At 39.4% G+C, this 25,949-nt stretch overlaps 2 protein-coding genes across 15 annotated transcripts in view; both read left to right on the top strand.

Annotated features, from left to right (window-relative positions):
• Nucleotides 1-3,986, top strand: part of CGNL1 (cingulin like 1) — a 54,807-nt gene extending 50,821 nt beyond the window's left edge. For 4 of the 8 annotated variants that reach the window (XM_040706841.2, XM_040706837.2, XM_046899259.1 and 1 more), the window contains 3 exons: nucleotides 155-275; nucleotides 1,102-1,265; nucleotides 1,841-3,986. In XM_040706841.2, the coding sequence (XP_040562775.1) occupies nucleotides 155-275; nucleotides 1,102-1,265; nucleotides 1,841-1,985 (430 nt within the window). In that variant the 3' untranslated portion in view covers nucleotides 1,986-3,986. Of the gene's footprint in view, nucleotides 1-154; nucleotides 276-1,035; nucleotides 1,266-1,840 lie in introns of those variants that run through there. The other 4 variants (XM_015278900.4, XM_040706839.2, XM_040706840.2 and 1 more) reach the window with 4 other exon arrangements.
• Nucleotides 1,920-25,949, top strand: part of MYZAP (myocardial zonula adherens protein) — a 72,761-nt gene continuing 48,731 nt past the window's right edge. For 3 of the 7 annotated variants that reach the window (XM_015278918.4, XM_040706905.2, XM_015278914.3), the window contains exon 1: nucleotides 22,512-22,636. In XM_015278918.4, coding sequence (XP_015134404.2) covers nucleotides 22,553-22,636 — 84 coding nt within the window. In that variant the 5' untranslated portion in view covers nucleotides 22,512-22,552. The other 4 variants (XM_025154014.3, XM_025154012.3, XM_046899317.1 and 1 more) reach the window with 4 other exon arrangements.

Below are 25,949 nucleotides of genomic sequence, written 5' to 3'. Positions count from 1 at the left end.
CTTGAAGGAAATTTTATGTAAATGTTGCATGGGATCAGTAAATCAAAGCAGTTAGTAGTATTTATTTAACTTTAAAATATCGCTAAGGAATTAGCAGGATTTGAAGTACTGTAGTTCCTTTTCTTACAGGCTTGTCTTATGTTTGTTTTTTCAGGGATAGGGCTAATTTCCAACTGAGTAACCGCAGACTTGAGAGAAAAGTGAAGGAGTTAATGTTGCAAGTAGATGACGAACATCTCTCATTGACTGACCAGAAGGATCAGGTAGAGAAAAAAGCAAGTGTACTGGTAGCATTAATATCAGATATTTACATAAATCATCACAGGTACAAAACATTTCAAAGGAATGTAAGTAGGTACTGATCACTCAGTTCTTCATGAAGTCCCATTTAATGAGATTTGCAGTTCCCATTGTTATCATGTTATTTTGTTTGATAGTAAATTATTATCAGTTTCTAAACTTATGAAAATGAAACACTCATAGCAGCAATGCTGTGATTACAAAATAAAGCAAACAGCAGTCAGTATATGATCTGTATATGATACAATGCACCAAAAATAGCATATTCTATCTTGTTCCCGTAAAGTTATATTTGAAGAAGCTACTTATTGTTAAGGCAAGTGTTAAGCATATATTGATATTCTCATAGCAATGTGTTCTGCCATTTCTCTGGTCTTCGTTGATTGCTTGCTTAAAACATGTTTTATTTCAGTACGTGAGTCAATTAGTTAATATTCTGCCTAAAGATTGAACAGTGAGTTTAAAAATTCAGACATCTATCATGGAAACAAATTCTCTTGGGTTAAACAAAAGAATACATATTTTATAGTATCTGTCAGGTAAAGTTGCTTAGCCATCATGCTGTCTTACTCTATCAAAGCTGTGTTGGTTGTTGTTGGTTTTTTTTTTTCCTTAAAAAAAAATATTTCCCATCTCTTTTCTCAAAGTTTAATGCTAGCTTTTGAATATTTGTCAAGCATAGTATTACGGTGTCATTACGCTGGCAAAGTTGTGTCTTTATTCTCCCTCTCATAGATGCTGGAAGAATAAAATTCCTTTATTAAAACAGTCCTCTAATCAGCTGACATGTAAATATTTCAGTTGAGTTTGCGTTTGAAGGCAATGAAGCGTCAAGTTGAAGAAGCTGAGGAAGAAATAGACAGACTGGAAAGTGCTAAAAAGAAACTCCAGAGAGACCTAGAAGAGCAACTAGACATGAATGAACAATTGCAAGGACAGCTTAATGCTGCAAAAAAGGAATTAAGGTAGGATAACGTGTCAGACCTTACAGTTATGTGTCACTTGCCACTCACAATGTTGATTACTTGCTCCTTTAGTCCCTCAGTTAGAGGCTTCCTGGAGTAAACCTGAAGTTTTGTCATAAGCAGACAGAGTTTGAAAGGCAGAGCTATGAAACTCTTCATTGTTTCCTTCCTCTGTAGATTTTCTTCATTTTCTTTCAGAGTGCTCTAGGTGTCCAAGTCTTTTTTCTGTCTAGTGAGTACTCACTGAAGCAGGGGATAAAAAATGGAAAGGAGTAATAGAACTTGGCACTCATCATTTGTAGTGATGAAATTTTCTAGCTTATGACTGAGAGAAACAGCTATCCTGTGTTTAGTTTTCCTCTGACACCACTGGATATTTCAGTGTCAAAATCTGCACTCTTTTGCATGTTTCTTTTATGTAATCTGTAGTCTCTGATAAACTTCCACTGTAAGAGCAAGGATATCTGTGACATTCTTAAAAAATGCAAATGCTGTCTGTGTTACAAGCTTTACAAAAGTATTTTGTATATTAACGTGCAGTTTTAATCATACAAGTGTATGTATTTTTGTTTCAGTAGACGAAAGAAGTCACCAAGTAAAGTACTGACTGATTTTGATGATGATGATGACGATGATGATGACTTCAGCACGGATGGCGATAGTCTCTGTGAAGCACCTTCAGGAAATAACTTTTCAAAAGATAATGACACAATAATATAAAATAAGTATTGACTCTGTGTTTCCTTACTGGAAGAGTAACTTAAATTATAAAAAAAACTGGATATTTTAGAAGCCAAATGCCATAAAGGGATGTAAGATTTGGGAATTTGATGTTTCCATCCATACTGTGCCATTTTCTTATTTAGATATCTTCTGTTGATTATAGAAAAGAGAATTGTGTTGTAAAACAGCTATAAAACATGGTTATACATAACTGCTACTGAAAACACAGGGATAACATTTCGCCTTGGAATTGTGATTTTTGTTAAAATTCTGTTTAAGTGAAGAGCCATTTGAAAGTAGTTCCAAGTTCAGTTTGTAGTTACTAAAAGCTTTTCACTAAAATTAAGGAAGACACAGACAATTATTTAATAATTGTAAGTACAGAAGAATGATATATAGATTGTAAATATTTTAAATCTGATCTTTTATTGACTACTTTAGTACTATTTTGTAAAGTTTTAAATATTATATAAATCAGTTTCATATGTAGAATATCTAAATTTATACTGAATATTATATTTGGGTTTTAACTAGAAGTAAAATAAAACACATTTTTTTGCATTACAGAGCAGATTCACACTTCCTGAGCCAGAAAGTACATTCTGATTTTGAAAACAGTTCCAAGTTGTATTATATGTTGTTTAAGACGAAATATAAATCCTGCCTGTTGACTTTAAAGGGACCATCACATCTGCATGATGAGTGAGGCTTGCCCACAGCTTTCTTGCAAATTTTGGTTGGGAAGCTTTATCTTTGTGGGAGGTAAGCATGATAATGCGATCAGAGATTACTTAGCATCTTCATTTCCTGAAGTGGACTCCAAACTGCTAGGGGCACTGCACTGTAGGCCTACTCATTTGAGGGCACTAGGACAGGCTTTTCTTAAAGTCTCTAAGGAGTCCCACTTGTTCCAGTAAAACTAATTATGGCTTATGGATTAAGTACGTGCTTAAATCCATACATTATTTGATCCCAGAAAGTTATGCACCTGGCGGGACATTGCACCCTTGAAACAAAATGAAATTTGAAAAAAATTATTCTAATCTATGTTGCAATGTATGGCCATATATGCATATATTAGCATTTCAGACTATAGATGTATCTTCATTTTGAGAAGTCCGTATATTAAACAAACTTTATGGGAAATGAGAATTTGCAATGCCTTTTTTTTTTAAGCATTTTCCATTTTATTACTAAAAATATTTTTGTTGTTTAGATTACACAGATCAGTTTATCAGTTTTGCAAATCCAGAATTTTAAGGAAAGGCGCTACTATATAACTTTGTTAATAAACAATAGCTAACTCCTCTGTGATTTTTAGTATTTGTCCCCATTACATATAGCTGAGTACATCTTCACTGAATGCACCAAATACTACGTTACTGTAGAAATACTTTAACCTGGAGTTGCTGGGAGCTTCCACTACTCACATGATGCCAGAGGCTGATAGTCTTGGTTAAGGCAAAAGTCTAGACAGTGGAGTATCCATTTTCATGATTATATGAAATGAAACTCCTGCCTTGCAGATCACAAATATATTCACATATAGCACATCATAATACATTATAATACATAGCACTCTGTTGCCATATAATTCCCTTCAACTTGATTTTGATGGTTTGAGATACATGGGAAATAGTATGAACTGCATAGCTGTAATAATCTGTGCCTGAATCTTGTGCATCTTTCAGATAGTTTTGGGTTTACATTGTTTAATTTTTTTGCAGTACTGGTTTTACTCTTGTCAACACAGAAACAGCCCATGCTCTAGGAAGATGTGCACTATGCTGTACTGACAATCATCTTACCTGTTGTGACTTAATTTTTGTTTCATTTGCATTTAAACAACTGATTCCGATTTTCAATTCTGTTTGTGAACTCTGTCACAATGTATATAAATAATTACTATTTCAAACCACTGGGAGAAAATCACTTAATATTGCAGCTACCTCCGGTTACACTAAACTGTAAATGTTAAAAATAAACATTTAAATCTTACAGTTCTACTTTGTATGGTGCTTTTAGATTGATGTGAGAATTGAACTTCATAGGGAATATGCATATGTTTAAAATAGAACAAGGAAATAATTATCTGGGAAATAATAATGCTGTAGAAGGGTTTCTATATTTTCTTCTCTTTGGAGTGCTACTTTCTTTGTGACTTGGTAGGCAAATGTAACATCTAGAAGACTTCTCTTCTTTTTGGAACTTAGAATAAGTTGGTAGAGGCCTGTTAAGCCTTGCCCCCCCCGCCATATCATCGTCAGAACTGTCCTTAAGTGTTGTTTCTTATTGTTTAGACTTGGAAATGGCATTTTCTCTGGTGAATTCTCAAATAATATGACTAGATACTGAAAAGGGCGTTTCAACTCATTCACAAAACAATCTGTCGTGATTATGCTCTCAAAATTGGATCACATTGGTAATTTTGGCAAGTTTATTTACATTTCTTTTTCAAGAAAGTCACTGTATTATGTATTATGTTTTGAAAATTATGTTTTGACACCTTAGTTTTTTAAAATAACTCTTTTTTACTTGTCAGATTATTAGTAAAATACAACTACTGTTGTCCATTCACTGACATACATTTTGTGAATGATAAGTATTTTAGCTGTGATGATAGAGTCTAGATCTTGTTTGCTACAAAGGCACTGATAGTAGTTTAAGGAAGTTTAGTTCATCTCATGGCAGTTTTTGATCAAAACTCATCTTAAATCAGAGTTAAGCGTAGAAAACTTTGACTGACACGTGCCTATAATTTTTAAATATACCTCTGAATTTTGCAGGAAGCGAGGCTCTTGGGCTGTAAAAGAAGGCAATAGGGAGAGTATCTGAAGAAGTGTGGATTAGAAACAATCAGTCTCAAAGTTTTTACAAACATCAGAGTTTCTGGTGTATTACAGAGACATCCATAGAGACCTTCCATTTTCTTTGACACCATAAGATCTTAGAAAAAGACAGGCTGAAGTCCAATCACTTTTGGTACAAGGCATTACCTGATTCCTGGTACAGTGAATTCTTCTCTTTGGTTATGAGTATCTTTGATGAACGTTGTGTCCTCTGTGGAATTAATGGCCTTTCATACCCTACTGAGATTTTGACCATTTGTATGTTGAGACAGAAAACTTGTGTAAAAATATTTCCTCCCATTGAAATTCTGCTCTGCCTAAATATTTGTGTTGCAATCGGACAGAGCCTCGTGCTTTTCTAGGCCTATTTTTGTAGAGAGGAGAATACAAGTTAACTTGTACAAGAGTGTTTTGATGTTTTAAATCAATAACATTTAACAAATGCTCCTGCATTTTTCAATGGCAATTACTATAAAATGTGAAATGTAAATTTAAAGCCAAACAACGAATGAACAAAATCCTTCTGTCCTTCACAAACTCTTCACTCACTATCCAAATAATAAGGATATTCTTCATGATTTTCATGTCTTTGACTTTGGAAGGCATTGTTTTCATAAAACCATTAGGTTTTTTTGGAGATCCTCTCTCTTTTACTTCCAAAGAAAAAGAAAAAGTAATTGTCTTCTTGCAGTCTCCTGTACCTGCTTCCCTATGCCTCACTTGATATAAGGAAAATGCTATACAAAATGCTATACAAATACTTTCTTACATCAACATTATTGGTTACTTTTTATTGTTCAGTCATCAGGCAGATTTTTGTCCCCCCCTCAGTGTAGCTTCCTGGTGATGAGACTACTACTTTCTGATGAACCTGCCAATTTCTCTGATTTATACTTGTCTATTTCAATTTCCTTTTGCCTAGTTAATGAGTTAAATAATCTGTTCTTATTTATAACTGATTTTCTAAACTATTTATTGTGCATTCTTCATTTTTACAGCCCAGCTGTATACTTTGCTGAGTGAGCTACACAGTGCAATAGTTCCAGCTTTTTGGTCTTTTCTGCATCACACAGCATATTTCAGAAATTAAATGTTGATGCTTATTGGAGCTTCTGATCCTGTGAGTGAATCTACACATTTCAGCTGCTTAATTTCTACCAACTGCAGTTATCAAGTGACACTGCAAAACATTCAAAAGCTTTGCTGAAAGAGCAACATTCCATAAAAATTGTCAGGGTTTAACACATTTAATTTGTTCTTGTTTGCATAAGGGGCTGATTAGGTCATGTTCTTAACCTACTGACCCCTCTGTGTTATACTGGGGGAAATCTGATTATTTCAACTTATCCCTGTGAACTGGGTTATCAAGAAGATGGTATAGAAATAATTAGACGTGTTTTTAATAATATATGGGTGTTGGTTGGTTTTTGGGTTTTTTTTTTTTTGAAGATTTTTAAGAAAAGAAGCACTTATAGAGATAATGAAGTTCTACAGGAAATGTCAAGGGTAGTAGTAAATTGAACTCCATAGAAGTGTGACAGCTCTTTTCAAGTTAGCAAGTTAGTACCAGTGAACCTCCTGTGAGGTCAGCAGAGACCGTATGCTTTGTGTAAGAGGAAACATCCAATCTTTTCTCTACTTATAACAAACAATTTGCTGTTTCATTCAGATTCTGAAGGTTCATGCCATTAGCAGAAAAACAGGCAAGAAAAAAATTGAGTTAAATTCTGAGCACAGGTGGATGATGAAAGTTTAAGCTCTCCAAGTTGCCAGCAGGAAACTGTAAGAATACTTCTATGTGAGCACAGAGAAGGGACTCATTACAGGTAACTTGAGTTTTTTTTTCTGTGCTTTCTGTTTATTACTGTTTCTTCAACAGAATAAGCTTTTTGAGCAATGATTTATACATTTGAAAACTATGTAGTGTTGTAGTGTCAAGAAGTTACTTTATATGTTAACGTGCATTCTGCTTAGGATGAAACCTACCAACAGTATAGTGTGAAGCAAGGGGTAAAATATAGACAATGAGGAAGATCATTGCAGGATCCAGTTCTGGTCTGTTGGATTTTTTAAAAAAACATCCCTCTTAAATAGCCCAATACTGAAAATCACCTAAGCCATCTTAAACACACAGGTACCTAAATGCATGTGGCTGTGCAGTGCGGGTAGTTTTGTTTTGCAGAAAAATCTTCAGCTCCTTCAAACCTTGCAATACTCAAGATGCCTGCCAGTATTAGTCAATTTGCATGCCTCTCTTTGCATCTTATCTTTTTTTCCAGAAAGGAATAGTGTGTGTAATTCTTTGCTTTCTCTTGACTTTGGCTTTTGGTTGAAGATGTGATTACTGCTGTGTTTTTCTGGGCAAGGTAAAGAAGATGTTGCCACCTTTGAAAGTGGAAAGAGAAAGGAGACTGTTTGGGACTGAGCCCTGCAGAACTGCCTATATCAGAAATGAATATTACTTTTCTCTAAAAAGCAGTTCCACTGCATATGAGAGCTGAGCTATTGAGTGAAAGGTCACTTTTCTGGAGTTAACTATTCTCAGCCTTTTTTTTGGGGGGGGGGAAGGACTTTAAGGAAAAAGGACTCGCTGAATGTATGTATTTGTGACTGGAGCATGCGAGAGCAAAAGCATACATGCACACTGAAGACAGAGGGCTTGGCGTACATCTCTGCAAATGCCTTATCAGTTGATTGGGTGCCTGTTTGAAAATATAATCCCATCTACTTAAAATGGATATAAGAAGTTAAGTGGCTATTGTCACACTGGTTACTGTAAGTCCTTCCCAGTGGAGAGCACCTTCACCAGAGTTCAGGCGTTTTCTTCGATACTATGTGTAAAAGTGCTTTTTGATGCAAAGACCCAACAGTTATCTTAATTTGTCTTTTAAACATTTATCAAAAGGAAAAGAAGCTGAACCATCTAGAAAAGACAGTGTCCAGCAGTTGAAAGTGAAGCTCTAAGAGCCAGAAGGATTCTGACTTCTAATCCTTCTGAGCTGCTGGTTCACTGTTTGACCTCATGTCTCTGTCAACATGCCTAGAAAATGAAGCACAACACTAGACTTCACTGAGAACTTGGTGTGTCTGGGCTGAAGCTTTCCAGAGAAAAATATTAGGAAATAAGCCAAGAGTCTTACTTTTCACTGAAACTGATTTTTCAGCATATGTGCTTGCTGTGCTGTGTTTCACCCTTTGCTCTGCAGACTCCTATACTAGAATGTTTTGCAAGCGTAGTGGATCTGTCTTATCTGCCACACATCTGAGATTGAAGGTCTTTTTGTGTTGGCTGTGCAAGAACCAGCAGACTCTCTGGAGTGCCTTTGCTGCAGAGGTACAGCCGTAAGTCTTGATTTCCTTGCTTTAGGGGCAGTTCAAAGTTTGTTTTTCTTCAAACAATAATAAAGTAGTTTACTGTGTTACTGGCAAAATGGTTATGAAAAGTGGGAAGGAAAAAAATCTGATAAAACTGTGTAAAAACTAACATTAGCCAACAAAGCAAGGAAACTTCCTGAATCAAGCTATGTTTACTTTAAATACAGCTGACTCTGCCTTGTCATTTCAGTACACATTGTGTGGTATCCAGCTATTTTAAAGATAACATCAGATCCATGATTCAGATCAAACTGTCTTTCCCAACTGTGAACTTCTTAAGCATTGCTAGGAGTCACAGTGGAAGACCACAATCTCTGCAGTGAGTGCTGTGACAGTGTATAAGGATAAGTATTTGTCAGGATGTACACAGGCAATCTGAGCCAAAAAAAAAAAAAAAAAAAAAAAAAAAAAAAAAAAAAAAAAACCCAAAAAAAACGATGACGTGATTAAGAAGTGACTGTGAAGTGAGGGATACTTCTCTCTGGTAAGAGAGGTCTTATGAAAGTCAGGTAAAAAGACATGATCAAATTTTTGATTGCAGCTCTATACGTTCCATTTAAAAATTCAAGTAGTATTTATGTTAACTGAAAATGGAGTTGCAAATAAAAAAACTGATGATTTACTCCACAATCTTGAAAAATCTATTATCAAAACAGAAAGTAGTGCTGCGTATTTTTGCTATTTGCAGGGCTGAGGTTAGCCGATGAATCAAAATCCGTAAACTTATTTGCCATAACTTGAGCTGGTGCTGCCCTGTGCCCTGGTTTCAGTCTAAATGGGGTTAATAGCGCACTGATGTTAGGCTGGTGCTGAGGGGCTGGGTAGGGCCAGGCTGTAGCAGGCTGGACATGCCTGGCTTAGCTTTTGTCTGCAAGTAAAGTAAAGAAGCAGGCCATGTATGCATGCTGGTAGTTCACGCTGTGTCCTGATGCATAGTGGGAGTGACTTTAAGAACCCATCATTCAGTGTATTTGAGTATAATAATAAGCTTTTTCTACTGGTGGAACTGCCACTTACAAAGCCTCTTATTGCAATATGTTTGTATTCACCTGGAGGGGTTTTACTACAAAGATTTACAGCGCTGTTGCCAGGTTAGCAGGTGCTTCTGACAAGCCTCAGGAGCCTGTACATGAACTGCAGCTTCTGTAGGTGTCAATGTACCATCAAATGAATGACGTTAGCAGTTGTATCTAAAGACAATGCAGGTGGTAGGAGGGAAGTGAGCACCAGTGAGGCAAGGAGTCTGCTTAGATTTGGTCTGTACACTGTCAAGCCTACCAAACAGGATAAATAACTCTTGGATAGAGTAGGTTTCTATGCTGAGCAGTTAAATAGACTTCTATCTCCTAGACCTGCCAAGCTTAGAATATCAGATTGATTCCACAAACTTGTATACAAGTCTTGTAATTTTAGCTTCTCAAGATTGTAAGATTATCAGCCAGCCATGGGACCTATGGGTGATACATAACTGCACAAACTGAAGTTGCACTTTCCAAAGCATTCAGGCAGTGATGTGCTGCTGATACAGCTGGTGCTTGGCTGTTGCTGCTGCAGAGCAGAGGTCAGGCCCTTTGAGAACACTGCAACAGTGCAGGGAGTGATAAAAGAGCACTGTGTTTTAACAGTGATTGGCACTGTATCTCGTCAGTGCAGTTCATCTCATTACATTTATAACTTTTAAAAATTTAGAAATAATATGGAGGGAAGAAGAGAGATTGGTGCCCGCTAACTTTGCTGCTACTTCCTCTGAAACCCTGTGCTGTGACATGTCTGGCTTTTGAGAAAAATAAAACAAATCACCACAAAATGGGGAAAGCTTTGATGCAAGTTTTCTAGGTAGACAAGGACTTCTAATTCCAAGGGAAACTTTTGAAAATCTTAAACGTGGAAATCGCAATCAGGATTGCAAGGTACATCAGGTAAGTGTTTCTCATCCCCAAGGTAAAGTGAAGGAGCCATATACCTCAGAGGACAAGAAGCTGAGCGCCGGGGCGAGTGCGGCAGTGTGCCCCGCAGGTGGCAGTAGAGAGCATGCGGCAGCTCCCCACGGGGCCTGTGCCCTGCCATAGTCCCAGGGGTCCTCGCAGGTCTGAATCCCTGTTTTCAGATGTCTTTTAATACATCATTAACTGTGTTCAGTGACATAATGCCTCCTATACCTAGGTGTGACTGTACCTACCTGTGACTGTAGTTATTTGCCACAGTACAGGGTTTTGTTCCAACAAATCTCACAATTGGATCTGCGAAGCTGGTGACTGCTGCCTGTGGCAGTCATAAATTGCCCCGTGGCAGGCACTGCTGTCATATTTTGTTGTTGGCATCCTTCAGTATGATGAGAGTGGTAAAATTCATCCCTTAACAGTGCTAAGCAGCCAGGACTTCTGCTGTGGCTGGCATTGCAGCTGAGGTATTACACCTGTTCTGCTGACTTGTTGACTTGTGCTAATTATGGTTTAAAAGTACACCTTTTGCTTGCTTTCCCAGGGAGCAACTGGTGTGGAGCCAATTGTGATACTCCATCTAAAAAGAGAGAACATATATATGCCAACCTAAGAGAGGTCTTGAGAAGCTAAAGTATATCTTGAAGCTTGGTAAACTTGAGGTTGAGCTCCAGCACAGGCTTCTTGAAAAATTGGCAAAATTATTTAATCTTCCTTGTGTATGAATTCTCCAGCAATGAAACACAGTACAGAATAAAGCCAGATTGCCATTCTGAGAAGTATTCTGTACAGAAAGTGATCTGTTGCTCAAGAAAGATCCTTTTCAGTATAAAACTACAGTCAAAATAGCATTTAAGAAATTGAAATGAATGAAGTAACTAATGTGCACTATTCTGTATAACAGTGAGTTATGATGTTTTCTTTATAAAAGTGCTGCTACTGTAAGAAGTACTCAGAGGTACTATTGCATGACTAGGATAGATGCACCTGGTGATGGTCCTGGGTCTGGGAAATTAATTTGAAGAACAACTGGAAATACTGAACTTGTTTGTAAGTTTATGTTATGTAATAAAGTACAGAAAGAGCATTGATCAGCATCTGCTCTTTCCTTTGTCTTCTAACCCTGTGACAAGGAGATGATCACCAGAATGGAGCTAGGAGGATGAAAGCTTGTAGTTTTTTTACAGCATGATTAGAGTTTGTAACTCGCTGCTTATGACAATTTAGCATGAGAGAGAAGTTTCATAACTATTAAGAATACTCATTATTCATGAAAATCTGTCGGCAGAGTTTAACTAAACCTATTGTTCAGGAAGTAAGCCAGTCTTTAATGACTGGGGATCCAGGGAGATATTTAGAGGGAGTGGGAGGTTAATTAATGTCTGTCTCTTGTGGAGTTCTGCCTCTCTCTGAAACAGGAAATCCTGGCCAGTGACAAACAAGGTAGACATCAAGTCTGATATTGCCTTGGCATCTGTTATGCTCTTCATAAGAGCAAGTGATGGTCTGGGAAGCAAAACAAGGTAGCAGCTGTGGCTGGACTATAACATGAGAGAGAGAATTTCTCAGACACCAAGTTGTCTTTTGCTTCAACACTTAAAGGTACTCTCAAAGAAATGATTTCCAACATCCTTTTAGATCTGATCTCTTTCCACCTATCTTTAGGTACTGACCAAGGAAAGTGTCAGCAGGGTAAGAAAAGCGTAAGTACTTGTGTTTGAACATTTCTGAGAGGACTGGACTGTTTACACATTGTGTTGTGGTCTTTCTCAGAAGCTCCCCCCCCTTCAGATACCGCTATCAGGTCACCTCACAGCCATCTCCAGGCTGCACAGCCCCAGCCTTCTCAGCCTGTCCTCACAGGAGAGGTGTTCTATTCCATGGATCATTTTTGTGGCCCTTCTCTGGAAGCGTTCCAACAGTTCCATGTCTCAGCTGTACGGGGGACTGCACATCTGGATGCAGTACTTTAGGTGAGAACTCACCAGAAGGGCAGGATCACCTCCCTTGCCCTGCTGTCCACACTTTTGATGCAGACCAAGATATGGTTGGCTTTCTGGGCTGCAAGGGCACATTGCTGGCTCATGTCCAGCTTGCCATTCACCAGTACCACCAGCTCTTTTTCAGCAGGGCTGCTCTCAATCCTTTCATCCTCCCGTTTGTACTGGTTATGGTGGTTTCCTCAACCCAGGTGCAAGGCCTTGCACATGGATTTGTTTAACCACATGAGGTTCACCTGGGCCCACTGCTCAAGCCTGTCTAGGTCCCTCTGTATAACCAACCTCTGTACAAAATTGTGCTATTCTTGTCCAAGGGAAGCCTCAACATTTCCACAAAGGTAAAAGTTCATCTTTTTTTAAAGATTTTATATTGTTATGATCAGATACTTATGACCAGAAAAGACAGCTAAAAATTCAGCCACAGCTTTTATAAGTATCTGGACTATACGTGGCTACAGAAACACTGGAATTCCAAGTTATATCTGCATAATGGGGTAAGTCAGTGCATTTGAACTTTTGTGTTGCTGTGGCAAAGTTGTTGCTGGTACCTAAGTATGCTAACTTAAAGGTGGCCAAGGAATGTAATCTATGTACAGCTGCTATTTCTGGTGCTGTCAGACAAAGAGCAATCTAAACAGGGGCTGAAAATTTTCCTGAGTATTTGATGGGACGTATGGAAAATATGTTGTCTCCTTAAGGACAGAGGCAGAAGTACTTAGTTGGCATACAGTTCTGGAAGACATTTCAAATATTTTTATCTCCGTTTAATTCTACAGAATCTTTCTATTTAAATATATTCATCAGAATATCAAATGTAGTAACACAGGAGAGCCCCAAAATTCAGAGGTAGTGTAACTCCAGTAATATGGGAAGTTGGAAATGTACCAAAATTCTTTCTTAAGGGCTTTTTAGCCTGTCTGCAGTCAGAATATTTTGATGTATTTTGTATTCTAATACTTCAACAAAAGCACAGCGTGTGTCATAAAACAGCTGATTGATGAAGATTTCTGAAGTGTTTGGTACCCCTCTAATTAGTTACTAAAATAAACCAAGCTAGAAAGTGAAGAGACACAAGATGTTTCCTATGTAGTGCATGCAATTAATGTATTAATGTATTATAACCTCTGACCAACATCTGTAGAAATTACTGGGAATTTTGCTATTGATTTTAGAGGCAGGAGGATTGAGCCTTGGGTTCCTATTAGTCATTTGTTGTAAGTTAGGATACAGAAATTTCCAAGGGCAGAGTGATGATCTAACATGCTGTTTTCAGCAGAGTTCAATTCCCAGTGGCCCACAGGAAGATAAATCCCCTCCTCTCCTTCCCGCCATGATGTCTTGTGTCAGAGATTACTGTCAGTCCCTCTAATCGTTGCTAGCCTTGTGGGTCAACCTGATTGATAGCTCTGGCAGAACTCATGATAACTAGCTCACCCAAACCTGGCCCTTTATGCACAAATATAATGCATCTCTTCCTTCAGTACTAGCAACTTCTTTGTTCAGTGACCTGCAGCGGCAGTGAATGTTCAGGTTAATTATGAAAAGCAATATGATAGTTTCTTTGTACTATTTTAATTCTGTTAACCCACATTAATATCCAGAACACCTCCATTTGCTTCTTGGTTATTATCAGGCAAATACTAAAAGTAGGGCAATTGTCTTTTAGTAATAAATTGCACCTTTCTATTCTTGTAGGGGAGAACAGGCGTTCCAGCCTGGTCTGTCTTAAGAATTCATTTCTCTCCATACCTCTCATACCTCTGCTCTCTCTGCTAACACTGCATTGTTGCAGTTCTAAAATCAGCAATATTAAATTGTGCTAACTAAAATATGTTGTTTTATTTAAAAAAAAATGTGAGTTAGACCACGTTAATGGGAAAAGGACACTCCTTGCTGAAGCTGCATTTTGATTATAAATACAGCAGGCCTATAGTGCTAGTTTTCCATGCTGCAATACTTATGCGGAAAACAAGCCTGCAACTGATGATGATGATGAGATTCTGCCCAAATAAACCTATAGACCATCTTAAGAAGGCCTGATAGAATTTCTTGTGTTATTCAGTCCAGCCAATCTGGAAGCTTGTAAAGTTTTCTGGAACATTTCCAGAAGTAGGGATTTGCTTTATTAACATACAGTAAATAAACTTGTTGAAGAAGTAATCTGCATAGGCCAGAAGTGCAACAAAAGGCCTGAGTGTGGCGAAGCTTGAGAAAGGATAGCAGTTGATCATTTGTGGCAGTACAGTTAATGCTAACTTCTTCTTCTTTTTTTTTTTTTTTAATGAAATTACTAAAATTAGTATGGAGAACTTAAAGACTTTCTCAGCAGAGATAGTTTGAAATCTCTTTACAAACACATGGCGAAAGCACTACAGATGGGGCTCAGGCATCTGAAGAAAAAGAGTGAGATAAAGTGGAGCTGAGTGATGTAGAAGAGGAGTGGCCTTCCCTGGAGCTTGTGAAGAGTTTGTCATGCTGTAGAGCTGCTTGCTGTGTGCTGCTTTCTCTGTGTTTTTCAGCATTTCCCTTGGATACAAGCAGAGATAAATTGTAGACCCATTTTGAAACACAGGGAAAGCAGATTTTTTTTTTTTTTTTTGAGACTTCTTCCTTCTAAAACTCCCAATTGGAATAAATTTATGGAGTAAATTAAAATAGAAATGAGTGGGTCTTTCAAGTCACTGCAAGGGTCTTTTGATAGAGTGCTCACTATGCTTTATGCTTCCTGATAGGAATAGTTCCACTGTGGAAAGAGTTTAATATCAGAATAGAAAATTTAATTTCTAAGTTATAAGTGATCTTGCAAACTGGTTAGCTTCCTTTTGTAGACAAGCTTCTATCATTCAAAAGCCACGCATTTCTTTCGATTTCACATTACCATCAAGCAGGCAGAATATCAGGAAATCCTGCTGTACAATTTCAAAACACTGTTAGTGGTTTCATCCATTTCAAAGGCTGTCATGTTTCTTGAAGGTGACTTCCTGGAATAGCTCATATCTCTTGCTCTGTGATCAGGATCCAGAACCATGCTCATTCTCAGCTGCATTCTTGCTAACTGGATGAGACACTGTATGCAGCTGGAGGAAAAAAATTCTGGGTTGAAGAGGCCTGAAGGATGACATGCGAGAAATCTGAGGAGTGGCCATCCAGATTCATGGATACAGTGTATGACCAAATGTGTAAGTGTTTAGGTGGGTGAATCCATTTCCTTCCTAGGACAGGGACTCTTGTTAGAGGGGCATCTCCCTAAGTAATATTTAGTCACTATGATTGAGCTATTAGTAAGCACCCTTAACTATTTAATCCTCCCTACACTCCCTCCTAATAACTTTACCTTAGTTAGGCCCAACAGTATCTTCTGCATTGAGTATAACTTCTTTATTGATTATTATAATGGCTAGATACAGAAGAGAGGAGACTTGATAAGATAAAAAAAATAATCCCTACACTTTAAATACAGATAGGTATCTAGAATGTTTTTTTTAGGACTGGAAGGAGCAGAGCTTTCCTGATGAAAGTCCACTGATTGAGTCAGTATGATCTGGTTTTTTTTATGATTTAAAATACCTCCCTTTCCACCTTACTTTCATTTTTGTATGACTTCTAATTAACTTTTTTTTCTTAATAGTATTAAAAAGGAAAGAGAATGAGATCTTCCACCAGTAATTCACAGATTTTATGCGTAGCTCTCTATGCCACCTATGGGTGCAAGCGGTCACTGTGCTGGGAGAGTCATTAAAAACTATTGAAGTTCTATGAGCAACATTCTGAGATGTGGAACATGGAAGAACAGTGCCTAAACTAGGTCTAAAGCCTGACACAACTGGACAACCAAGAACTTTTGGTTCAGGTGCTCTGGACAAGTGCCTGTTTGGTTTGTTTTTTTTTTTTAATACAAAAAATATTCCATCATACTCCACCATGAAGTAGGACTCAAATCCACTGGTTGTTATTCCAGTCTTCCATCACAAAATAGAGCAGAATGTAGTTTTTACCCTTTTTCCTCACCTGTTTCATTCCTATGATGAAATTAAGGCAAAATCTTCCCCTTTGTGAGCTAGAGTTGAAATGCATGAATTGATTTTTTTTTTTGTCTAATTAATGCTGTCACTCCTTGAAATGTATCCATTCCTTTTTCCTGTAGAAGATCTTGTACTGTGCAGTTTATTTCTGCCTCTAAAATTTACTTGTTTCCTTCAGGAATAACAATATTGAAATAATAGCCTTTTGGAAGAGATCTATCCTTTGGTATTATCTCCCAGTAATGCAATATAATTTTAAATGCAAGCACCTAGTAATATACCTGTGGTGCTAATGGTGGGTGTGCCCGTTCTCTGCTCTCCTACCTACCTTAACCAGTTCTATGATATGACCTGGCCAAGTCACACCCCTTGATGAGCAATGCTGCTACTCCTGTGCTGCATTATTTTTAAATGACATTTATGTTGAACCATCCTTCTTGCGTGGCATGGGCTGACTAAAATAAAGCCTGCTGCCAAAGAAAGAATGATAGACCTAGAATTGCATATCTGTCTCAAGCCACGTTGCTGTGGGCTGTGACTATGTGCTAGCTGAACAGGAGATTTACATGAAGGAGGAAATGGTGAAGGTGAATCAAGGGGTGGTACTTTTTTTGCTGAATCAGAACTGGACTGATGCCTTATATGCTTCAACATAATGTGAGGTGATGCTATCTAGAGCCCTAAGAATTGGTGATTGAAAAATGACAGAACTGTTCTCTTCCATTCCTAGGCAGCCGTATTCATGATAAACTCTCCTCAGTTTGTCTTTATACCTTTCATATCTGTTGTAGCAGTTGATTTTAATAAAGTACAAGCTTTTATTTTAATAAAATGAAGTCCATGGCTATAGGTATGTTATTATTATGACTTATAGACATGCTCTGTCAAAACCTCTTCCACGTAAAGCTGAGAATGTGTCCTTCTAGGGCTTTGCATCTCTCTTTAAAATCTTAGCTATAATTTTTATTTTACTATAAGTTACATTTTAGCAGTCTGAGACTGCAATTCTTAGCTGCTCAGTGTAATCTGCATTGATCTGACTAGCTACTAGGTGCACAAACAGCATGAAATACAGAAAGATACGTGTGTGCATAAAGGTATATGGCAGAATCCTGTTGCTGTTGTTATTACCTGATCAACTTTGGTGGACTACTCTATGTTCTTGTCCAGATATGACTTTGAGAGACTAACCCATTCTGTCTTGTTCTTTCTGTCTCTTCCACAGGAAATAATACTGCAAATTGCCTTGTAAGATTTATTTTCTGAGCTATCTAGAATTAGTTCAAAACTATTCTCAGAACCTCAGCACAAAGAGAGACTTGAAGTTAGACAATTACAAGCAGAAAACATTAAAAGAGAATCTGTTATTGCAATGATAGTCTGTGATTCTACATTACCAGTAAAGGTGGAATTGAGCTGCTATTGCAGATAACTCCAGGAATTTCCTTTTTGATTTAATTAAACCAGAAGTGAAATAATCACGTAAAGTGAGTATTGAAAGCTTTGCAAAACAAAGTATTTATTCTGCATTTTAAACTTCTGATATGGGCATTCCTAAATATAGATTGTCTATGTGAGATCAGCAGGGGAGGCTCTGAGTTTCTGTAGTTATCCTACATTAGCCATATACTGGGAGTGTTAAGTGACAGAAAACAGTTATGTCAATAGGTTTGAGAAGTGATTTGATGCTTGTAGCTAAACCAAGCTGGATATTCAGATAGTTGTGTGTGTCATGTCCCTTCAAAAGGCCAGCTGTAAACCAGACTAGCTCCAAATGTAGCTAAGGGTGTATTTGCCAGTGCAAGAGGAAAATATTGCTCTAGATAAGAACTGTACAATGTTATGTGCTGGTTTGTATTCTGCATGTAAGGTGACCCATGGCTGCTGAATTTGGAGACTCAATTTCAGATGCTCATCCCCTAACAAGCTGTTTTATGATTGTTAACAGGACAACATTTTCATGCTAGCTGTGATGCCCAAAAAAGATTGTTTGGGAGTTAGTTACACGATGCTGAGCTAAATGCATGTCTGTGGAATACACATGTGAGTGTTAACAGGGAAAATAAACAATTTTGAAGAAAAATAGGTGATCAAGCCCACAGGTCTTACCAAGTCTTGTTCTGAAGTATTTCACATGCGTCTGTCCATTTGACAGTCTTTGCTATAAATGGGCTTCATGCCTTGGGGATGATAAAGACAGAGTGGATTTTAATCCCACTGGAAAGTGAAGGCTATTAGAAGTTAATTATAACACTCCATTTTTGTAACAATCCAACTGGGATTTTATAACCTTAATGACCACTTGTGTGAGTTCTTGCACAATCTGTAACTCAGCAATTATTCCCAAATCTCACAGGGCTAGTATTCCAGCTGATGAAGTGTTACTAGGACTTTACCTCTTCCTCTGGACTCTGTCAGCTCTTAGTTTGATGATGGAGAAGAGAATCAGCCTTTTAACACAACCGTAATGAGGAAATTTGTTAAGGTAAGGCCAGGCTGCCCATTCCTGCCTTTGTGATTTGCTGTTTTGTGAGAGAAGACGTATTTTCCATTCCATGTATCGTATGTTCTGTTATTCATCTTGTGACCACAGGCTTTTAATATAAAGGCCTGTTGTTTCTGTGACATTGTTTCATTTCTTCCACAGCATAATGGTCTTTGGTCTTCCTGGACCTGTGATGCTGGTGGTGGTAAAAAGGATAGTTGGGAGCGGGGGGGGGGAGAGGGTAGGGAGGTACAAACATTTCCAGCACTTCAAATTTGCTGCAGATTTTGTGTAATCTTATTAGCTGTTTCACAACTATTGCCCCAGATATTCACATTGTAGTGTCATCTTATAATTAACCTGCTGTTCCTTTGTATCTTTACATTCAAAAAGCACTGGCAGGTTTTGAACTAAAAGCATCATCTTGGTCAGATTATTATCTGCCACCGCATTCTGTATAGTCTGTGAGCAATCTATATGACTGTATATACATTTTGTGCTGTCTGTACAACTGTAAAGATCAGTATTGTTTTAGTCCAATTAATCAAGTGTGATTTACTTTCCATTCTCTCATCCTGTGTCTGTTTGTTAGTGCCATGTCCAACACAAAGATAGCAAGAGATGTTTGTAGAAGAATGCTATGCTCCTTCAGGGAATAAGAGCTGTAAATCCCAACAAATCTAGTTCAGATGGTATCAGAGCCAGACAGGTAGGGTCATAGGTCCAAGCTAAAACCAAGCAGATATTTATCCCTCATCTCTCAGGGAATGAAAGAGGAAATGGATCATCTATGGATTGTTATTTCTTGGCTTAAATCTCCATTGAGAGTGAGAGAGAAAGCAAGCCCACAACTTAAGGACCTCCTGAGTCAGTAGTTCTGTGCATACCTTTGTGATTTACAGGTTTTGTAGCTCCTTTTATGAGTTTATTCAGCTGCTTTTTGAGAGCATATATACCTTTCATAATCACAGTATTCTCTGCCATAATTTAATTTTACACGTAGATGTGGTGCCTGGTTCCTTTCAAATCCATTGTTCCCAAGGGTAGGAAGTAGTGAATAGCTATTCCCCCCTCACATACCAGTCACAAACTTCTGTGCCTCTATTGCCCTCTTCATACCCCTGTTTTTGTCTCTGTCTTCATCCAGAAATAATTCAGCAACTTTGAGCTTTCTTGCAGCCCATCTATGTATGTCTCATATTTCTGTAACATCTTTTTTTTGAGCATCTTACTTTATAGCTGGGGTTACCAGGTGTTCCTTCAATACCAGCAGCTCCATCCATAATCTCTGTAATGTGTCAGAGTTGTGGGGAGGGAGAAGAAGTTATTATCCCAAATGTTGCTTTCATGCAAAGAGAGGGTTTTATTTGTTGTTTGGTTGGTTTGATGTTTTTTTGTTGTTGTTTGGTCGGTTTGTTGGTTGGTTGGTTCTGGGGTTTCATGTTTTTTGTTTTGTTTTGAGTCTTTCTTTTACACATTTTCAGCCTTGGCAGAGCTTAGAGGTTATGAGGCATTTTCAGATGTTTACTATGCACACTGAACCTCACAGCCTGCAGAATCGTTGAAGAAACTTTCGTTAAAGAAAGTGCGTACACGGGATTCACAGCCAACTAGCAGAGTGGAAAGCAAATTGAACTCTGCAGTTTGCTGACTAGGGGAAAGGAAAGGAGATGGTATATAGAGTAGACAAAAAACACCACCACCACCACCACAAAAAACAGACTACTAAGTGTGCTTACAGGTTATTCCTTCTAGAACAATTTTAATTAGAGAAAGTGCCCAGAAGTAGATGTTTCTGTTCAGATTGCTGTATCAGGTAGGCATGTCTTGCCATTATATTCTAAGAAATGAGGAGGGCTCTTCATAATATAGACAAAACTGATAAAATTGCATTTGTTGTAGTTATGTTTGTATTACTTATGGACAGATGTTTTGTCTATCTACACACAAAAAAGATTTCCATTAAATTTATCATAATTCTCAAAGTCAGTGCAGACCATGCAAATTCTCACAGAGACCCAATTATTGTGCCTGACTTTGTCATACTGTGGGCCATGGAAAAGAGGTCCTTTACCAGAGTGTGGCACAAGTTTGGTTTCGTGCCTGCTATTGGAAAAGCAGTTCTTCTGTCTGTGCCTTACAGTGACTACAGCCCTTTGTGCATACCTTTCCCCAGAGAAGATAAAAGTCCTGAAGGCACAGCTTCTCGCTAACCACGAGAATCTCACAGGTATGTGATCTTGCCAACTGAAACCACACGAAGGCTGTATACTAGCATCTAAGTTGAGACATTGCTGCTCGCCAGAAGGAACAGGAACAAGTAATGATCACTGCTAAGGCACAGCCCAACAGTTAAGTGACATATGAGGGAGCATATTCCTGTTGTTGAGTATAAACATATTCTGCACCAGGAAATCCCCTCTGAAAGCAGGATTACTGCCATGAGTTAAGATGATGGATGATTCATACGGAAATTTGACTGTGGGCTCAGGACATCTTTGCACAGAACAGCAGGCATAACATACAGTCAATCTTGAGAGAAGTCCAAATACAAGTGGTTGCTCTGTCTCATTTGCCTTGGGCTATATACCTTCCTCAAGTGGAGAAGAGAACAGAAGCTGGGAAAACAGAAAAGACCAAACAGTAATGCAGACCAACCCTTCTTTCTCTCCTGCAGGCCTGGGCAACGTTTTCTTCCTCTCTTCCTCAGATCTATGTCATGTTGATAGCTCAGCATCTTGCCCTGATGGCTCAGTATCCTGCTCTAGGGACAGAGAACTGAGAAGCGGAAGAGAAGAGACACTTTACACAGAGGGTGAGGCACCAGTCCCTTGGTAGATAGCAAATTACTTCCTCTTCTTCAGCATTCTCCAATCCAGGAAACAGCTCCTAGCCACAGCAGTATGCTCGTTAACATCGTAATGGGCAAGGACATCATGTAGCTATAACTGTGTTCTCTCGTGGTCTTAATTATTTCAAGGTATTTACATGGAGACAAAGGATACATATTTCTTCCGCAGTTTGTTTTGTGCTTAAGCATTTCTTTTGGTTTTAGTTCCTCTGGTTTACCAAGGAATGTGCTGCTTGCTCTTGAGGGATGCACAGAGCTGCAGATGAATGTGGTGTGTGTCCATCTAGGCCTGCACAGCGGTGTAGGGTTACAGCATTCCTTTCAGCCACATCCCGGAAGAGACAAGCATCTGCTGAAGGAAATGTTGAAGTCCAAACCTGCAGTCTAAGAATGTGTGCTCAGTGCCAGCTATCTCCAGCACCAGCCTCATCTCCTTGCTGGACCTTCAGCACCAAGGCTTGTGCCACCACCTGCATACTGAGTTGCCCCGGCCTGGTGCCTCGCACCTAAGGCTGCCTGAGTCAGGGTGTTTCTGCCCAGCCTGCTGAGTGTTCCTGGAGCACGGCTAACAAGCTGACAGGCCTGAGTGGCTCAGGAACTGCAGCAGGAGCGGAGGACGGTGCCCATCTCTATCCCGTTAGAGCACTCAGAAGTGTGTACCAGAGAGGCCTCCTCTGAGCCCCAGCTCCTTTTTTCCAAGCCCAGAATGTGGCTGGGTGCCACGCGTAGCCGCTCGGCTCTCTTCTCCGAGCCCCGTTCCCAATCCGCACCGAAATCCCAGCAGCGCGGGGACCGCGGCGTCCCAAGGGCAAATTCCTCGGGAGCCGCGCGCCCCCAGTGACTTTGCCCGGCTGCATCCGTCGCCAGGCTCTCGGTCGCCTTCGCGGCACGGTCGTCGGGCTCCCCCCTCGCCGGCCCGCCCCGCCGGGGCAGCCGCTGCGCAGCCCGGCCCCTGCGGCCGCCCGCGGTGTGTGCGCGGGGGCGGAGCGGCGCCGCCGGCCAGAGGGAGCCGCAGTCAGCGCCAGCGCGGCGGCCCGCGGGGATGCTGCGCTACAGCTCGGGGCTCACGGTCACCGCCACCACCCCCAGGAGGACGGCCGGCGACGGCGGCCGCGCCCGGCGGAAGGTGCGCGGGGCAACGGGGGGGGGGCGGCGGGGAGGTCCCTCGGGCCGTGCCGTGGGGCGGTGTGACCCCTCTCGTTCAGTTTGCGGCGGAGCGCGTTTGGGCTTGCTTATTTTTGGTGTTTTCAGGTGAAGTGCACGGTGTGTGAAAACATCTCTTTGAGCCTCTGTAGTAGGTCTGTGGTAGATGCTGGGAGAGGCAGAGCTTTGGGGTGCCCTGCAGGGCTTTTGTTAGTGCTACTTCCTGGCTGCTCTCCTGGACAGCCGTGAGGAAGCTGTGCTGTGGTGGAGACTTTTTCCTGATATGTACAACAGAGAACTTCCCCTGAGACTCTTTCCCTCGTGGGGAAACTTACCATAATGGCTTACATGGCAGCGATAATTTCTTTTAAAATATAGATGTAGAAGTACAGTTTAGTGACCTCTTAAACTTACTAATTTTCACAGATAAGCCATGCTATATTAATACTCTGGAAAATGTGTCTTAAAAGTTTTTAGAACTCTGGCAAGTATGACAGCAATATCTTTACAGCCACCTTGATTGAAAGAGCCTTTATGTGCTGCAGTGGCCACAGTGTTATCACTGGGGGGGCACGTTTTACGTGAAGGAATAAATCAACACAATCAGATGCTAAGATCACCCACACAAAGAAATACACCTGTGTGATCATGACTAATCTCGAAATACTTAGGGATAGGTCGGTCGATCCAAACTTTTGAGCTTATCGGTTGCAATAAAATCAGTGAAGAACATCAAATTAACACATGTTATACATGGTAACATGCAGCTTGTGCTCTCCCACAGAAAAAAGAAGTTCTTGTCATTCATGTGATAATTTTGGTTATGGTAATCCTTAATTTTGGTTTAGGAAATATTGGAAATACCCAAAATTTTGGATTCATAATAAACTGAAATTGTCATTTCTTTGGAAAAATTAGAGTGATTGGAAATCGTACTTCTTATGTGCAGTACAGCATCTACCCTGTTCCCACTGAGTTTTCTTGTCTTACTATTTCTTATAAGAGTTAAAGTTAGGAGAGTTTGTGTTCAGTTGTTAATTTTCTTCTTTTTATCCCCACAATGTACTTGCCACGATTGGCGTAAAATGAACTTCATTTAAAAAATTCTTCTAAGTAAACGGGTAAGATCTAATTTGCAAATAAAGCCTCTTGGGAGGCTGCTGATCCTTTTGTAGTGAAATGCGAGTCTCTTACTGTGAGTTGTCAGAAGAGAGGAGGAAGACAGTTAGAATAACTGCAGAATAAATTGAAGACGTGTGTCACGTTCCTGTGTGCCTGTGGTCATGGGAAAAGTGCCCTTTAATTGTGGTGGTGTGGGGAATCTCATAGCAGAGATTTCATAAGACTAGCCAGATAAATGACCAAAGAAAGTACTTTGCATGTTTAGGGGTGATTGGAATTAAAACCTGCTTCATTTTTGCTCTCACCTTCAAAACTCTGAAAGTAACATCTGGTCTTGGGCAAAGGGAGCAATTTTTGGCCATTGGGCTGTTTGGACAGCAAGTAGTTACTCAACAAACACATTATCCCAAACTGTTTAATTGTGAGGCATTGGAAAGATCAGCAAAATTAGATTCTCTTTTTGTTAACTCTAAGGTAGATTTGAATTTAGATCAAAACTGAACTGTATCTTCCCTGTGAAGAACTGTAGAAATCTTAGACTGAGGCTGGTTGCTGGTAGGACAGCTTGTATTTTTTCTACTGCTATGCTGGTAACCTTGGTTATTCTATCAAACCTTTGCTCATTATTTTAATACTGGCTCTGCAGTTATTTCAGTACATAGTTAGCTACAGTCAATCCCTTACTGGATGTTTCTTGTTTTTAGAAAGGAGGAATAAGAGTCTGAAGAACAGTATTCAAACTGAATCTGTCATCTGTTTTTGTCTTAAGTTGCACCCTAGTGATTTGAGTAGGATGGTAAACATGAATGTGGATTGTGGATCTGGGCCATAAATTCTTAACATTTTTAACTAACCTAGATTGCTTTTTTCTTAACTACTGTGTTGCAGTAGCTCTCAGTTATGCTGTCCCTTTAGCCTCTTAGAAATTTGGTAAAAGAGCTTGTCTTCACCTGTCAATTTCCATTGCAGTCAGCAAACTTTTCTGTCTAGTGTTGTGGACGGTGAACCTATCAGCCTTTGTTTTCCTGTCAGCATAATCATTGTACAAATGATGTCAGATGAGCTCTGGAAATACTGCTTGTGGGTTGTTGGTGTCAAAACCCAGGAGCGAGCATAAAATGTTGGCACAAAGAAGGCTACGTGTACTGTTGGCTTGTCAAAGCTATAGTTCCTGCAAACCAAACTAAAATCTGATAGCCTAGGAAACTTGATACCTGCACACCTATTTCTTTTTGTAAGTTATACTCATAAAGTCACAATTTTGGTAACATAAAAGTATGGTGGAAGGCATATCTGCCCCTCTGTTTTTCATCACGTGTTCTTACTGTCAGTTACCAACTGAAGGAAATTGAATTATTCTTTTCCCTGCTTGTGGAATTCTCTTTCATTCCCCTCCTGGGTTTCTCCCTACAAAACCCAATTGTTTCTGGAAATTACTTCTTCATCCTCAGTTGCACATTATTCTGCCACTGTTTGGCAGTGAGTTGAGACTCTTCCTGTTATGATTTCATTTCCATGTTAAGGCATCACTACAGCCTTGTTTTGCTGTTGGAAGAGGGCTGGCTGTGATTTCTGTATGAGCCTGCTCACTCATTTGGTCAAGTAAGCTTGCCGACAAATTGTTGGGACAGCTGTTTCTTTAGGAAGCACTACATAGCAAAAACAGTATGGACGCAGCATCGATAATTGCTTCTGAAGGTTATAGGGAAAGTGGTGCCTGTTGTTTATCCCTTCTAATCTCTATAGTGTTTGTGAATTTCAACTTATTGGCATGTAGTTCTGTCCTTAGGTAGCATGCATCATCTGTGGTCCAGGAAGAATAGGAGTGAATGGCTACATTATACATTTTCTGCTGTTTCTCCAGGGATGCTACGGAAGTGCAATTGTTATAAACAATGGTAAGAGTACAGCCTGTATAAGGTTGTCCCAGCAAGGAATTCAAAACTGGGTGGCACTTTGCCACTGTGATACAAGCCTCTCTGGGCGTGACTTCAAGGATGGAATTGTCAGATGACTGCTCATTCCACCCTCTGAATGGCATTTATGCACAGCAGGCTGCAAAGTGAAGCATTGTGTCTTCATTTTTTGTCAGAAATACTGCTGAAAATATGGTTGTGATTTGAGGTGTCTCAGTAGTTAGGAGCTAATTTGGAAACAAGGAAGTGGAAAAGAAA

This window comes from Gallus gallus, chromosome 10 (assembly GCF_016699485.2).
Source record: "Gallus gallus isolate bGalGal1 chromosome 10, bGalGal1.mat.broiler.GRCg7b, whole genome shotgun sequence".
Taxonomy (NCBI): Eukaryota; Metazoa; Chordata; class Aves; order Galliformes; family Phasianidae; genus Gallus; species Gallus gallus.
This window is presented reverse-complemented; position numbering and strand designations above follow the sequence as displayed.